We start from the raw sequence: 17647 nt of genomic DNA on the forward strand, positions 1-17647 counted from the left end.
TAACACACAAAGTTACAGCACCACCTGGTGGTTTAGTATATAAGACACATGCTATTCCTCCACTCACCAACACACACACACACACACACACACACACACACACACACACACACACACACACACACACACACACACACACACACACACACACACACACACACACACACACACACACACACACACACACACACACACACAACCTGTGACTCATTTCACTGACAAGTGAAAATGTAAGCCTTATACTGACATTTGGTAGTTTCATTTGATAAAATATGACCCTTGCAACAACTACATGTACAAATAATTTAGCTTTGCCAGAAAAAATTATAAAAAAAACCTATAGTGACAATATCATGATGGTAATAGTAAGATGACTGAATCATCTGATTTACTCAATCAATGAATATTAAATCTGCATTAATTAGTTAATGCCAGACTGGGGGATCAAACCATTGCAATTGGATCTCCTGGTTTCACTAAACATCTGACAGAAACGCAAACATCGGTCCACTGTTTGGATAATTATATTGGTAGCTGATGTTTTTGTGAAGATGGACTGATTCCTCTGTATGTTTCTTTAATAAGAAGGTCAATGTGGAATTCTATTTGTATCGTATTATTAATACTCTGTTGAATGGAGATTAGAACTAAGAAATTCAAAAGGGCCTAGCATTCTATAGAATCTGTGTCAGTGGTTCACTTTAATTCTATATTATTTAGGGTTTCCAGCATTAAAGAACAACAATGGTAAACAACTGATATAGTCCTTTAATAATAATAATAATAATAATAATAATAATAATAAATTAAATGCATATAGCGCTTAATATGGTACTCGAAGACGCTTTACATATTGCCCTATCAAAGCTATGTAAGACAGACTAGGAATAAAAGAAAAACAGAGGTTAAACATGAAGAATAAGGTGGGAGTTAGGTGGGGAAGGCTAGTGTAAAAAGGTATGTTTTGTGTGCAGATTTGAAAGAAGAGAGGGTTGGAGAGACTTTGATGTGGGAGGGGAGTGAATTCCAAAGGGTGAGGGCAGCAACTGAGATGGCCCGATCACCCCAAGGCCGGCGCTAAGTCCGTGGAACTTGAAGCAGGTTGGTAGAGATGGACCTGAGGAATCGAGAGGGGGCGTGGTGATGGAGGAGGTTGGCAAGGTAGGGGGGGGGCTAGGCTGTTGAGGGCCTTGTAGGTGATGAGTAAGATTTTGAAGTTGATTCTGTGTTTAATTGGAAGCCAATGGAGTTCACGGAGGACAGGTGTGATGTGTTCTCTGGAGCGGGTACCAGTGAGGAGGCGTGCAGCTGAGTTCTGGACAGAACACCCAGAACACAGAACACCCTTTAATGTAGGAGTAGGAGTAGGCTTCTTGCTAAAATGTGCGAACCAACAGATCTTTGGTTATCTCTGCTTCTATCCGCGCTCTTCTTGCTTATCTTCACTTTGGACAGCGTTAATATATATATGCTGTGCAAAAGGAAACATAACATGGCTTAATACATAACACGTACAAAAACAGGTAAACAATGCAAACAATGTCTCAAGGACTTGGGGATGAAAACATTTGTGGTAATAGATAATTTAGTGTTGAGGTCATAGCATTATCAAAAATATGTATATTGGGGGTTTAGTGGATTTTTGCTCTCACAAAGAGAACCTTACTTACGTTTAATAAGAAAGATAAAGTAGACACCTGTTCTCCTAAAAGAAAATTAGTGTTATTTTTAGCCATGTGTACCTCAAGAAAGTTTCCAGTAAGTAAGTAGGTACAGGTTGTTCAGGAAATAAAGCCTGACAACATAGCCATCCATATAAAATCATATTGATGTAATTTGAACAACCCGTGGAAAACAATACAGTGTTGTGTCCGAGGTGAATCTGTCAGAGACTTTGTGTTTAGCATGCTACACTTTCTTAACGGTGTCAATTTTTGACTCGCTGGAATGTAAGCACCATGGAAGGAGGAGCAGTGTAGATGTCACGAATGAAATGCGATATTGACTTTGATTACCCATACAAACCCTGAAAGGGTCACGTGATCAACAATTCATTTGTTTTCTCATGTGTTGCAATAGTTCTCATTGTCTAGCTTCAGACAGTTTTGATCCATTAAAGAATGTTTGGTCCACCTTCGCGTGCAAATATGACAAAACAAAACTATCAAAATATCCTCATTCTCACGCGACAATGTAGTAATGCGATAAAATAATTAAGTGAATAAAAGTGATATAATTTGTGTTTATGTCGACATATTCCACAGTTAACCTTGATTAAAAAAGCCAGAATCTTCTGTCTTCAATGTGCGATATTGTGAAATAATATAACTGACTTGAATGCATATGCAATCGTTTTTCTCCATAACACTTCTTTGATATGAAGATCAACCCAACCCGCCCCTGCCTTCTTCTTGGCCCCCCTGCGTCCCGGTTAACTCTACTGTGCCCACCTGTTTAAAGTAGGTTCTGATTTGTTTATTTCACTGCTTATAAAAATAATGACTTATTCATAATTTAGTTGGCTTCTTAGTACTCTAATTTAGAGAACCCTAGGCCCAACAAGCCTGGATCATGAACTATCTTAGTATTTGTTGTTTTTATACTTCTTATGTTCATTGTGGCCTTATACATCTCAACTTTTTCCTATAACATGATTCGAAATTATTCTAAACTATCAGCGTGACTGCGAAAACTATCAGCGTGACTGCGATGTCAGTGAAAGGGAGATAACGCAAACGCTGACTACACTGATGTCAGCCACCAGCCATGATGTCAGTCTTTAGATGAGACGTTCCCCAACCGACTTCCGCGTACAGTCGACCGCCAAGAGCCACGTCTCGGCCAATCAGAAAAGAGAGCCAAGTGCACTCAAGTCTCTTAAAACTGATAACGTTATGGCTCAGCTTGTACTGCAGGCGCTCGCGCTTGGATGTCAGTGAAAGTCCAGCTTCGTCTGGGAATCCAACACAATTGTAACCAATTAATTCCACGATTGTTGTTATTTTTCTTTTTCTACTTTGAAACAATGTTGTCTCACCCGTTGCTTGTTCGCGCCGTGGTGTTATTCGTCTGTATCGGTGGAGCGCCTTGTACACAGCCGGGTATAGAGGATGCTTACACAGACGTGGTCGGTGAGGTGTCGCCGGGAGGAGAGCATCTGACGGAGGAGTCCGTCCGCTCGCTTTTTAATACCCTGGAGAAACGTGTGCAGTGCGATGGAGTGTCGTGTGAAAAGGTACGGTGTTTATTGTGCTTCTGTGCCCGGGCTGCTCCTCCAGAGTTAGATTAGCTGTACTGTACACCGAGGGTCGAGGTCCAATAGTGTCACTGTCACACGCACCTGTGGCCCGCCATGTTCAGCTTTTAAAGTCTGTCTATGGACAATTCCTGCTTTAAAAATATTGGCTTACGACATTTTCTAGTTTACATAATGAGTTGAAAGTGTTCTCAAACATAGGCCTATAAATAAAAACAAAATGGCTTATATTTTATTTTTCTTCTATAACTATCATCTTCTACCTACTATTCATCTTTTATCTATAGGCTAACTACTATAATGAAAGAAATAATAACAATATGTATTATTATTATTACTTTTATATTTGGGATATTGTAATAGTGATAATTATTAATAAACTATTAATTAATTAACAACCAAAACATTATCTTAATTTCCTTCCTTAATGTGTACCGTTTAATCCGTTATTTTACCCAACAGCTGCGAGATAGTCCCATAGAAGGGTTTAGCAACATGTCCGTTTGTTTGGAGGGAAATTATAATCCTTGGACTGTTCTGCTTTATGCAATCTGCTGCACGTATGGTTCAGAGAAAATCTATAGCCTTCTGTCAGTCAGGACATCAACCAGACGAAACTAATTCACATCCTTAGTCCTATCCAAATCAATGCAATTGTAGGCCTATATAACTTAATCCCAGCTTCAAAGGGTTTAATATAGACAGCAGTTGTTTAGCATTGCAAATTTCAGTTCAATAATGATGTACAACTGACTAATAGTAGCGCTTAAAAGTTTGAAGGGATATAAATATGTCAAAAAAGTTTGGAAAAGGTGAAGGTCATCCTTAAAGGAAACAGGATTTATTTTATTTTTCAGAAAAACGTTTCTTCCCTTATTCCAGTTCACTGAGGTTCTTTATGTCCCTATGTCAGTCACTTATGTCTGTCACAAATTAAAGCAGCATTATTAAAACAGCATATGTGAAACCCAAACCACTTAAAACAGGTTTCTTGGATTTAAGGACCCATAAAATACGCAAAATATGAACTGAAGGCGTTACTGGACGATACGTTAAGAAAGATGTGTCATTGTGCTGTGATAGCATTGTAGCTAATGCTACCCTATGTCATGTCTGCCAACTGAAAAAACACTAAAGACCTGAAATTATAGTTGTTGTACAGCTGAAATAACTGAATTCATACCATCCTTATGAAAAAAGAAGGACTGAATTATGGTTTACTAACATGCTAGTGAGTATCATTTCAGACGTGGGTTATTGAACCCTGTTAGTATTCAGCCAACTGAACTTTCTTTCCAGTAATATGGAAATAGACGACCTACCGCGGTAAGGAAAGATATGCTGGACTCAGCATGACCTAAAACCGATCTTATCTGTCACTCGTGAAAGAGCTGATGGCAAACCTTGATCTGATTGCGAGATCTGCTTCTTTTGAAATCAAGGTTTCCGTACAAACATTGATTTATTCAACCTTTCTATACGTTTTGTGTGACACGTTTTACAATTCATTTTATTATAATCAGGTCTACCAGTGATGTATTATTAATGTCATGTTTCTGTATTATTATGATCCGGTAGTCATGCAGTACAATCTTTCCATGACATCTCATTAAAAGTGGCACCGCGTGTAGAGGACTCCTAATTGTCTTTTATGCTCCTTTAACGATGGTTGTTTATTGGGGGCTGTATAAACAACCTTCCGTGGCCTCCTGCAGTGCGACCTACCGGGCGGCGTCTACCAGCTCGTCGGCAACCCCTCCGCCCCCGGAGCGGGCGCCGGGGCGGCCGTCGCCGTCAACGTGTCCCAGTTCCCGCACTTTGCGTCCGGGTGCGTCTTCTACCTGAGCGCCCCTGCTGCGGCCTGCTCCGCGGTCAGGGCTGGGCGGTGGGCGGAGGAGACGGAGCTCTTCCTGGACCGAGTGACCCAGCACGTCCACCCCCACGACGAGGAGCCCCACGCACACCAGGATGAGTCCCACAGCCATGAGGGAGGCGAAGAAGAAGGCCACCATTCGGAGGAGGGCCGCCATCTTGCGGAAGAGGAGGCCGCTGGGCACCAGGAGGAGCATGTGGACGTGCACGGATTGGAGGCCCTGATAGAGGAGATGGAGAAGCACTATGTGCCGCTAGCGCTCGCCAACGAGGTGAGCTCAAGACGACCACACGCATGCAAAAGTACACACACACACAAATGAGAGTAGGTTCCATTGTTTAAATTTGATGCCAGATTTGACCTCCAGATTGCGAGTTGGGAACTGGGGTCACCATTTAGTAGACGCTTGATCCAAAGTGATTATGGATAGGAGTCATTAAGGAGCAGGGGAAGGATGTCTACAGGGAAGCTGCGGAGATAAGGACCCTATCCGCTGCAACGAATGGAAAAAGAATGGTTTATTTTCTTTTTTTTCTTGTGTCATTTCTTGGCAATGGTCTAAAAATAACTATTTTTCTTTTTTCCCTTGTGTGGCTGCATCATCGCTGAAACGACCAGGAATGTCTGACGGCCGACGACATCATGGCAGAGATTAACCCTCTCTCAGCAGGCCCTGAACAGGAAGTAGAGCGCGGTGCCGTGTTTGGTCGTATTCTGTACCATGCCCTGATTGGTCACTGCTTCACCAGACATCCCCTGCCTGAAGAGGGCTACTTCCTGGAATACATGATGGAGTGGATGGGCTCGGATAACTTCACTGTCAGAGGTAAACCCCTCCCAAAACAGGAATGACCATGTATGTCTTGTGCTAAGACATTTCCAGTTTTACAAAGTAAAAGTCCTGCCATGTTATAAGTCACGGTAGACTCTGAAAACTAAGCAGAATCAGAAAATGTAGGTAAAAAAGAGAACTATTATATTCGACTGGTTGAATTTAATAAAAAAAATACAATGTAACTTTGCACATTCAAATTCTACCCCAGATACAAAAACTCAAAAATAGAAAAAGATTGAAGTGAAGGGAGATCCTTACTTCCAAGTTTGACATTACTACCAGAAAGAACCACACTGTAATTATGAGTAACACCAATATAATGTAATTTCTTATAATAATCTAAAATAATATTTAAATTAGTCAATAAATGAGCCCGGGAGGTGACATGGGAGCAAGCGCGCTTTAGTAAACACGCATGCGGGTTATAAAACCCCCCCGCATGCGTTTTATAACTTGCATAATAATAATACAATTATTCAGCTCCCGGGCTCCGAGGTAGGAGAAATATTGATGCATTGTATTTCATTGATAATATATCTTTTCTGAATTTAATTGAATGCATAATTCATCCAAAATGGGGGCTCCATATAGGGTTCGAGACTTTGATGAGAACCCTGCAGATCGGACCCAGCGATGACCACCATCAAGACCACGGCGAGGGGGGTCACCATGACGACCACGCCGTAGACGACCACGCCGGGCATGACCACGAACCCGGCCGCCGCAGGAAGAGGAGTAGCCACGGAGCCAGAGAAGGACAGGAAATGAAGTTGCCTGGGGCAACGGTAAACGCCCATGTACACGTCGACCTTTCTCTTTCAGAACGTCAAATAAATAAATAATATGTAATGCATTGATAATTCTTTTTTGTTTTGGTATTTTTAATTTAGTTTATTTTGTATGAATGAATTCAATCAGTATATATTTATTTTTTATTGTAGTTTTAATTGAGTTTAGTAACTTTTATTGTAGTTTTGTAGCGTTATACCAATGGTAACCAATTCTGATTTGAATAATGCCGATTTTTTTACCAAACTGACCTTTTGAGTACAGTTAACCTTTTAACACTTTCAGTTCCATCAAATACATTTGCAGTTAGTGCTTCTGCCCTTCAACCTTTATCTCTGTCAACCTTTAACTCTGTCAAAACTCAGTCTTAACAAGACAAAAATGTGAAGCTTGTAGTGATGTCACCACTTTAGTCTTAATAAAGGGCCTTTATTTCACCACCAGGTGTGAGTGTCATCAGCCATCTCGAGCTTGTTCCAAATCTGCCCTTGGCATCACAAGTTCACAAGTGATAACAGGGTAGACTGGCTAACGCCAGACCTCATCTCAATCAGCATTGAGATGAGGTCTGGGAACCACACATTCATTTTCTCGTATTTGAGGCGTGGTTACTATTGCCCGGAGCCGTTTATTGTGCGCTATGAATTTCTATCATACGAGTCTGTATGTAACTCATAGCCAAGCAAAGCCTGTTAGTAGCAGGGCAAAGACATCCTTCTTGGTAATGAAAGAGTTTAACGCCGAAAGTTGCTATTTTTTCAAAATAAACTTGCGTTCTAGACTACTCAGAACACCATCTAAGGCTGCATCGAAAGGTTACGCGTCTGCTGCCATTTTGGATCCATAAACTACAAGCTTCTTTTTTTCGCATAGACGTCGTCATCGTCTTGCCGTCCCTCCCCGTTCTGTGATTGGTTCCCTATCTCAGGCGAAAATCTGATCCATGGAATCCAGGCTGCCCAGCAGCGCGAAATGTAATCGCGCGCCAGGCAGCACAGGTACACCCAGGCTAGGGCAGAATGATCTATCACCGTACATCTGGGTGGAGCCTCCCAACTTCTAATGGCGGATCCATTACACATGAAGTTGAATAAGAATCAGAAGAATCACTCACACCTGGTGGTTAAAACAGGCTCATTAGACAGCTATCCTGAAAACAGTCTGTAGTGTACAGCCACACGAGGTAACCCATCTTCCATCCCTTCCCTCTATAGCCCCGGTGTTTCTCAGCCCAGGAGCTGCTGCTGATCCACGGCCTGACGGACAACAGCTCAGACCCGGCCGGTATGAACCGGTCCGACATGGCGCGGCTCAGCCCGGCGCTGGTCCAGCAGATCCTCAGCCGGGCCTGCAGCTCCGGCGCCGTCTCCCCGCCGAGGCACGACGGACTGACCCAGGCAGAACGTAAGACACCCACAACTATTGTTCAGTAAGACCTACCTCTCTCTCTATCGAAAAAAATAAACTTCTATATCACAAATTCAGAAATCACACCACACAGAATGTGCCTTAAAAATAAATAAAAGAAAAGACTTAAAACACTAATAAAACATTTGCAAACGATTTTCTTTGGCGTCTTCCAAAACTGCTCTAAACTGTCAACGTCTCTGACGGAGTGGTCTTCTAGCTCTAATGAATATTCATGAGCCGTCCCTCGATTGGCAGGTCCATTCCACCCTAGTGTCTCTATTTGGCTTCTCAGACAACTTCAACCGACTAATGTCTCGCTCTCAGCTCCATCTCATCCTCTCGCTCTCTATATTTCTCTCTCTCTTTGACTCTCTCAAGTCCAAGTTCATCCAAAGCAGTCACCTCGACAAAACATGTGAAACAACTTTGTCTCTACCCCTCTCTCCACCTATTTCCTACCCCCTCCTCTTTCTACACCCATCTCGTTGCCCCTCTCTCCTACCCCCTCCGCTATCTCTCCCCCTTTCCCCTCCTCTCTCTCCCCCTCTCTCCTCATCTCCCCAACTATCTCTCTCCCCCTCCCTCCTACCCCCACCTTTCTGTTCCCCTCTCTCCTGCCCCCTCCTCTCTCTCTCTCCTACCCCCTCCCCATCTCCCCACCTCACTCTCTCTCACCCCCACCTCTCTCTCTCTCACCCCCTCCTCTCTCTCTCTCTCTCCTACCCCCTCCCCACCTCTCTCTCACTCACCCCCTCCTCTCCCCTCGCCCTGTCCCCCTCCTCCAGGTTACATCTACGCCACCCTGGCCAACGTGCTGATCACCCTGACCTCCATGTTCGGCATCGTGGTGCTGCTGTGCACCTCGTGCTCCAGCGTCTTCCAGCTCATCATCCAGCTGTGCATCAGCCTGGCCGTGGGCTCGCTCACCGGCGACACCCTGCTGCATCTGTTGCCAATGGTAACGCCGCCGTGACCCCGGCAGCACCGCATGGCTAATGGCCGGTAGACTTACTGTCAAAGATGGACTCCAAATAACACCTTGGTGGACTTTGACTTATTAAACCGGAAATTTGAGTTGACAAGGAGGTTTGGAATCAAGGCTAAGTGCTAGCTTTAGCATCAAGCCATTGATACCAGCTCCATTTTCAAATATTCTGCCTTTTTCTAAGAGGAGAAACATTTATTTCAAAGGCTAAATATTTATACATTTTTTCAATCAGAGTAAAGTGACAAATCGGCTCCGATCAAACAGATTGGTGTGGACGAGCCATCACAAGCCACTTCAAAATCGACTACCTAATAGTGACAAAGACATCACACAGGGGCGTGGCGGCACACAGCACACCTGACGGTAACCCACTCACCCCTCTACCTTCCTTCTCACACTGAGCCTCTTCTCTCTGTGGGTTTGCGCTGCCAGTTCCTGGGACTGCACGGCCATGAGGGTGGAAGCCACGCGGACCACGAAGGGGAGAGCATGGACTACGTCTACAAGATCCTGGTGGTGCTCGGGGGGATCTACTACTTCTACCTGATGGAGACCATCTTCTCTCTGGTGACCCGGAAGAAGGAGGACCACCACCACCACCCGCACCATCACGGGGTACGGGGGAGTCAGTTGCTGACGAACGCACACACACATACACGCACACACACACACAGAGTAACGCGCCAGACCTACCACACTCGTTATCATCCAGGTAGCCAGCCCGTAACCTAACGCCTGTCCATACGTGGTGCAAAGAACTTGAAGTATGAGTGAGTGCAATCTTAGCCCTCTAGTCTAGGGGGTTAGGTGCGAGGTACTCACCGCAGGTCCACAGCCACCGTAGGCGAACAGCTCTCTGTGTGACACGCCGCGCCGGCACCTCGTCTCCAGGTGACGACCAGCCTTGTATTTATGAGCAAAAGTTATTTTATAGCAGTGTCTTGAACAACACTGTGCGTCCTTTGTGTTACACCTCCGAGCCTCACCTCCAGAGAATCTTCACTTCCTGAGACCCTTACCTGCCAACTCAGCTGTTGCCATTTATAGCTAATGAGGACCTCAACACCGCCCCCTCTGGGTGATATCAGTACTGACCCTAACCATACGCATAAGCACTCATAAAGCTAACCCTATTCCTCGTAACACATACACATACACGTGTACACAAACAAGCTTACACACTATATATAGATATATACTATATGTTCCAAAATGAAATGTTCCAGAATATGCTGTTCATCCTCAATTAATACTTTTCGAACCTCCTGTCATACTCGTTCTCTCTCTCTGTCTCTCTGAAGGAGGAGGCGGAGCCTCATCACTGTGACCATGGGAAGGTTCTGGAGATGTATCAGCAGGACAAGATACAACAACAACAGGCCCAGTCCATATCCCAGGCTGACCTGGTGTGTTGGGGCTCACACACACACACACACACACACACACACACACACACACACACACACACACACACACACACACACACACGAATCCCACCACACACTTTGCATATTGCTTTGGACCGAAACAATTACACAACCCATCCCTTTGTAACGTTACGTCTTCAAACGTATCATTTAATTATTTAGCTGAACCTTGGTAAATAAAACGTACATAATATTATGGGATGTGTACCTTTCAGGTTCCAAGTGAGACCAGTGAGAAGACTTTCCCTCCAGCCCTGCAACGCAGCAGAGGTAAGAGTCACATGACGACCCACAGAATAATGACCAGGACTCTGGCCTCAAACACCCGGCCGCTGCCCACCACTAGAGCCTTTTAGCGTGATAAGCGCTGAGTAATAACCCCTTGTACATGCAGACAACACGGTCGTCCTGTCTGCGTTACACTCTCTGTCCCTGACCCTCCCTCGCTCTCTTTCCTCTCTTTCTTGCTCGCTGTATTTATTTTTCAACCTCCTTTTCTTAATTTCTCTCTTTTGTTCTCTCTTTTTTGTTTCTCTTTCACTCTCTGCTTCTCATCCTTTATTTCTCAGTTTTGTTGGTAATGGATTAGTTGAATTTTTTGTTAAATTGTTGAATTTACTACATTGTGCATCTCTGTCACCTCTCCTGACTCTCCCTCTCCCCCTACCTCCCTTATCCCTCCCTCTCTCTACCCCATACTCTCCCCATCTCTCTCCTCCCCATCTCCCCACCTCTCCCCTTTCTCTATCTCCCCCCCCCGGTCCTCACTCCCCCTGCTTCCCCCCCTCTCTCTCTCTCTCTTTGTCTCTCCTTACCTCTCTCTCCCTCCAGAAAAGCGTCTGCTGCCCTACATGATCACGATCGGCGATGGGATCCATAACTTTGCCGACGGCCTGGCCATGGGCGCTGCCTTCTCCCTGTCCTGGAGGTCGGGGCTAGCCACCTCCCTGGCCGTGCTCTGCCACGAGCTGCCCCACGAGCTGGGTACGTGCACGTGAACGCACGCCCGCCCACACTCACGCACACGAAGACCCACAGAGGACGGTGTCATGGTCTGACAGCTGCATGCCGTTATTGTGCTGACTTCTGTCCACTGAAGAACACATGGTTTAAACGCAAGCCTGGCATGTCCGATCTGTTGGTGCAGCCCTCATCGCACCGCAGCAGTCACAAAGGGCTTCACAGCCTATCATTTTCCTTAGCCTATGGCCTCTGATAGACAAGATAGAACTTGCAAAACGCAAGAGGGAAGAAACCCTGAGAAGGAACACAGAAGAGGGATCAGTTTCGTTGGAAAACTCAAAGTCAAAGTCAAAGTCATAATAAAGAATACTTTGGCTTTGACTTTGACTTTGAGTTTTAGTTTTCCGGGGACAGACAGGAAGGAAATCGTTACAGACATAACGTAGGAGTTAACACCTTCCCTCTCCCTCTCTCTGACTCTCTGTGTGTCTCTCTCTCTCTCTCTCTGACTCTCTGTGTGTCTCCCTCTCCCTCTCTCTGACTCTCTGTGTGTCTCCCTCTCCCTCTCTCTGACTCTCTGTCTCCCTCTCCCTCTCTCTGACTCTCTGTGTCTCCCTCTCCCTCTCTCTCTCTCTCTGACTCTGTGTCTCCCTCTCTCTCTCTCTGACTCTCTGTGTCTCCCTCTCCCTCTCTCTGACTCAATGTGTCTCCCTCTCTCTCTCTTTCTGACTCTCTGTGTGTCTCTCCCTCTCTCTGACTCTCTGTGTCTCCCTCTCCCTCTCTCTGACTCTCTGTGTCTCCCTCTCCCTCTCTCTGACTCTCTGTGTCTCCCTCTCCCTCTCTCTGACTCTCTGTGTGTGTCTCTCTCTCTCTCTGACTCAATGTGTCTCCCTCTCTCTCTCTTTCTGACTCTCTGTGTGTCTCTCTCCCTCTCTCTGACTCTCTGTGTCTCCCTCTCCCTCTCTCTGACTCTCTGTGTGTCTCTCTCTCTCTCTCTGACTCAATGTGTCTCCCTCTCTCTCTCTTTCTGACTCTCTGTGTGTCTCTCTCCCTCTCTCTCTCTCTGACTCTCTGTGTCTCCCTCTCCCTCTCTCTGACTCTCTGTGTCTCTCTCTCTCTCTCTGACTCTCTGTGTCTCCCTCTCCCTCTCTCTGACTCTCTGTGTCTCCCTCTCCCTCTCCCTCTCTCTGACTCTCTGTGTCTCCCTCTCCCTCTCTCTGACTCTCTGTGTGTCTCTCTCTCTCTCTGACTCAATGTGTCTCCCTCTCTCTCTCTTTCTGACTCTCTGTGTGTCTCTCTCCCTCTCTCTGACTCTCTGTGTCTCCCTCTCCCTCTCTCTGACTCTCTGTGTCTCTCTCTCTCTCTCTGACTCAATGTGTCTCCCTCTCTCTCTCTTTCTGACTCTGTGTGTCTCTCTCCCTCTCTCTCTCTCTCTGACTCTCTGTGTCTCCCTCTCCCTCTCTCTGACTCTCTGTGTCTCTCTCTCTCTCTCTCTGACTCTCTGTGTCTCCCTCTCCCTCTCTCTGACTCTCTGTGTCTCCCTCTCCCTCTCTCTGACTCTCTGTGTCTCCCTCTCCCTCTCTCTGACTCTCTGTGTCTCCCTCTCTCTCTCTCTGACTCTGTGTCTCCCTCTCCCTCTCTCTGACTCTCTGTGTCTCCCTCTCCCTCTCTCTGACTCTGTGTCTCCCTCTCTCTCTCTCTGACTCTCTGTGTCTCCCTCTCCCTCTCTCCGACTCTCTGTGTCTCCCTCTCCCTCTCTCTGACTCTGTGTCTCCCTCTCTCTCTCTCTGACTCTCTGTGTGTCTCTCTCTCTCTCTCTCTGACTCTCTGTGTCTCCCTCTCCCTCTCTCTGACTCTCTGTGTCTCCCTCTCCCTCTCTCTGACTCTCTGTGTCTCCCTCTCTCTCTCTCTGACTCTCTGTGTGTCTCTCTCTCTCTCTCCAGGCGACTTTGCCATACTGCTCCACTGTGGCGTGTCGGTGCGTAACGCCCTGCTCCTGAACATCGGCAGTGCCATGACCTCCTTCGTGGGCCTGTACATCGGCCTGTCGGTGGCCACAGACCTGGCCACCAAGCAGTGGATCGCCGCCCTTACCGCCGGCCTCTTCCTCTACGTGGGCCTGGCTGACATGGTGAGCCCGATCAAGTGTCGGTTGAATGCCCGGTGGATCGGAAAAGGATCTGGATGAATGGCGATGCTACTGTGGCCATCTGTGATTTAGGATTGGTCGCATGAACCTGAACATGAACCCATGAACATCACAAAGGGTCGTCTTTCGATTAGTTCCTGTGACCTGGTACTAGATTAACACCAATCGAAACAGGGTTTGTACAAGCCGTGTGGTAGTACCATCACACGGCTTGTCAAGAGTATTCCTCAGCCTTTTACACTTACACTTTCTCTCTCCCCCAATCTCTCTCCTCCTCTCCCAATCCCTATCACCCTGTCTCCATCTCCTCTCTTTCCCATCCTCTACCCTATCTCTCTATCCCCCCTCGGACCCTTCCCACCTCCTCCCCATCCCTCTTTTCTCTCTCCTCCCTCACCCTATCTCTCCCCCTCGCCCTCTCCCTCCCTCCCTCTCCCCCTCCGTTGCCTTAAACTTCCTCCCCATCTCTCTCTCACCCTTTCGCTCCCTCTCTCCCCCCTCCTTCGCCATTCACCCTCCTCCCCATCTCTATTATCTCTCTCCCCCTCGCCCTCTCTCGCCCCTCTCTAACCCCTCTCTCGCCCCTCTCTCTCCAGCTGCCCACCATGATCCACAACAACAGTAAGAGGCCGTGGCTGATGTTCCTGCTGCAGAACGTCGGCCTGCTGTCGGGCTGGGGCATTCTGCTGCTGCTGACCCTCTATGAGGACCAGATAGGAGTCTAACTCTAACGCCAACACACACACACACACACACACACACACGCACACACACACACACACACACACACACACACACACACACACACACACACACACACACACACACACACACACACACACACACACACACACACACTCACACACACACACACACACACACACACACACACACACACACACACACACACACACACACACACACACACACACACACACAGACACAGAGTCAAGGCACGGTGTACTTAAAGGTGAACCAAACATCCTGTTCAAGCTAATGTTAAACCCCGCCCTCTATCAAAATGTAAACAATAGACCTTCTGTCCTTTTGTGTCCTAATTCCGACACTTTTTTTTATTTAGGGGCGGGGCTATGTTGCTGTCAACTTTCGCCATCTTTTGCACAAAGCAGTCTCAATCCCAGTCCCACGTTTTTTAAACTGTGAAGTTCGAGATTTACACAGTGCCACCTTTGATTATCGTATATCCCCCAGAATCACGCACACGGAAATGACGAGGACGGGCATGAAGAAAGATAGACAGTCCTCACACAGTGGATATGTTTACCCCAACCTACGTGGGTTGATGGCCTTTTTCTCTACAGGCACACAGCCTCTGGACAGAGGACTTCTTAGATTGGGGGGGGGGGGGGGCGGGGGGGCAGGATAGTTTGGTGATTAGTAGGTTGTGGACACTTTAATCCAGAATGAATTGTATCGAATGCAGGCAGGTGTCATTAACGAGCAGTCAGGCAGCGGCATCAGTGGTCAAACCCTGAATTGTTTGGGCTTAGAAAGACCTCAACCCCTTAACAGACTACATATAGGCATCCTTCAGCAGGATGTCCTAAACCCCCTAAATGCTCCTGAATTCAGCCACGCTGGATATTGCTGCTGAAAGCGAGGTGCTTGGTGCGGTTGCAGTGATGGGTTTACTTTGTTTGGTAACATATCGGCACAGACAATGTAAACCACTTACTGCACACGCCGTTGAAATCACTGCTTTGTAATACAGACTTAAGCTATATTTCTTACACTACTACTGTTATATTTACGTTTGGATGGCATGGCATATACTGACATGGTATGGGTAATTTTGGGTGATGTTTCGGTTAGTGTATTTTTCCAATTTTCTATGAAAACTCAGGGGTCAATCTATAGTTGAACTGTCATTTTCTGTTGATCAAATGTTAGAGGGAAAAAAGGGTTCTTTGGGTGTTGGCACTTTGTCAAAGAATGAAGTCTCAAATACTTTGACGATTACTTGCATATTAGTGATGTATAATTCAATCCCAGGGCTTGTTTTCACTGGTTTCTGTGGTATTGTATTAAAGCATTAGAGTGTGTCCTTCACAACTTGACATTTTAGCCCTATTCCTTCTGAGATCAATCAATAATTTAGCATGATGAGATACCAAATACATCTATTTGCCTCATGCATCCAGAATGCAAAACCTTGGCTTTGCACCAAATGACAGATAGTTGGAAAACAATATATCATATCAGAGAGTAGCCTGACCATGTTAGGGCCTGTGTCAACATATGTCCTTTTTAGATTTTTTTAAATTTTCGAAGCTATCATGACAGACATTCATGAAAATAAAAAAGAAAGTGGAGACGCTAGCCTTTCATGCTACAGCATTTAGCGTGGTGGTATGTGCACATAGAAACAGCTGAGCCAGATTGCTACAGCACCCCTTTCATACACAATTATTTATGCTAGGAGGCCCTGGCCAGTGGGAAACAGTGTAAAGATGCTCATCATATAACATCAAGGGAAAACATTACATATGATGGACTGCACTAAGCAACACTACTTTTGAAATGCTGACAAGCCACAATACTATATTTCATGAACAAGTTATAATCTATTTATTTTCAATGATCAATGATCTAGGTATGCAATCACCGTTCAATGTTATAGTTATATTTAACTTTAAACTCAGAAGTCCACAGGTCCCCCCCTACGTCAACGACTGGGCCCCTGAGTGGTGGCCATTTTGAAACCAATGCTGGGTAAATGAAGAGTTTGGCCTTGTTTTTAAGAACTGAACTCACGCTTGTATATTTATTGCACTCAAATGTTTACAAAAATAAACTGATTTGATTTGTTCGGATGAGATAAAAACCTAATAAATCTTCATTCGTATAGGGATGCTCATTTCTTGTTTCTTTACTGCATTTCGCTTTAATCAATAATAAAGTGTGCTGTGAGTTGAAATTCTAGCCAGATGCGTCAAAGTCAATTACTGAAACCTACAAACAATTAAAAAATGGGTGTGTACAGTATATATCTTTTTATATCTATGCATATAAATATTTATCACCTTAACAGGAATAAGGTCACCTTAACCTGGGAGAAGTGACCTGGCAATTAGCTGATAACTTCCTCCAAAGGAAGTGCTGTATTACTGGAAAGGTCCTACCTAGTTAGCAGAAACATATCGAAAGGAGCTGCGAACAAAGCAGACTTTCAACATTGGAGTAGCTAAATATATATAGATCAATTTCGGTGTTAATTATTCATTTTGTGAATCTCAGGAACACCCAGAAAGGATCTGAACATATATATATATATATATATATATATATATATATATATATATATATATATATATATATATATATATATATATATGTATTCCTGGACCTTTCCATTAATACAGCACTTCCATTGGAGGAGAGGTAATCAACCAGTAATTAGCTGGTTGCCTGGTCACTTCTCCTAGGTTAACGTGACCTCGGGCAGGGCCTTGGATTGCTGACGCCTCATGACGACGACAGGAACTTTGTATGGCAATGCTGTAAAGCTGGGGTCAATTCTGGTGTCAATTATTCATTTGGTGAAACTCAGGAACACCCAGAGAGGATCTGAACGTACTACGGATATGAATACACTTATTTTCTTTCCTCGTCCGTAACCTTGCCTTGCAGTAATCCCTAGGTCTGATAATCATCTTCTTTATCTCTATCTGCCTTTGAGTCCGCTCCCAATCAGAGTCCAACACACACATAACCGGCATATCATCAGAGAAACACATGCGCACACAGAAAACTCTCTCTCTCACACACACACACACACACACACACACAGACACACACACACACAGACAAATAATGGCAAACTTGTCTACATGATGAAAATCATATTTTGTCATCATCATCAAACGTGCGCAGACGTTGCGCTCAACTAAACTCCCAGTTTGACTACATCCACAATAATTATCCTTTATGAGACAA

General features: G+C 45.3%; 1 protein-coding gene across 1 annotated transcript; it reads left to right on the forward strand.

Moving 5' to 3' along the window:
• The first annotated feature begins 2885 nt into the window (after positions 1-2885).
• slc39a4 (solute carrier family 39 member 4) lies at positions 2886-14460 on the forward strand. The gene is made up of 12 exons (XM_056582313.1): positions 2886-3235; positions 4972-5400; positions 5748-5955; positions 6556-6749; positions 7968-8157; positions 8949-9121; positions 9584-9766; positions 10453-10557; positions 10794-10848; positions 11410-11562; positions 13485-13672; positions 14287-14460. The coding sequence occupies exons 1-12, from the start codon at positions 2930-2932 to the stop codon at positions 14413-14415; spliced, it is 2313 nt and encodes a 770-aa protein (XP_056438288.1). The 5' UTR covers positions 2886-2929; the 3' UTR covers positions 14416-14460.
• Positions 14461-17647: the final 3187 nt, after the last annotated feature.

This window comes from Gadus chalcogrammus, chromosome 22 (genome assembly GCF_026213295.1).
Source record: "Gadus chalcogrammus isolate NIFS_2021 chromosome 22, NIFS_Gcha_1.0, whole genome shotgun sequence".
NCBI lineage: Eukaryota > Metazoa > Chordata > Actinopteri > Gadiformes > Gadidae > Gadus > Gadus chalcogrammus.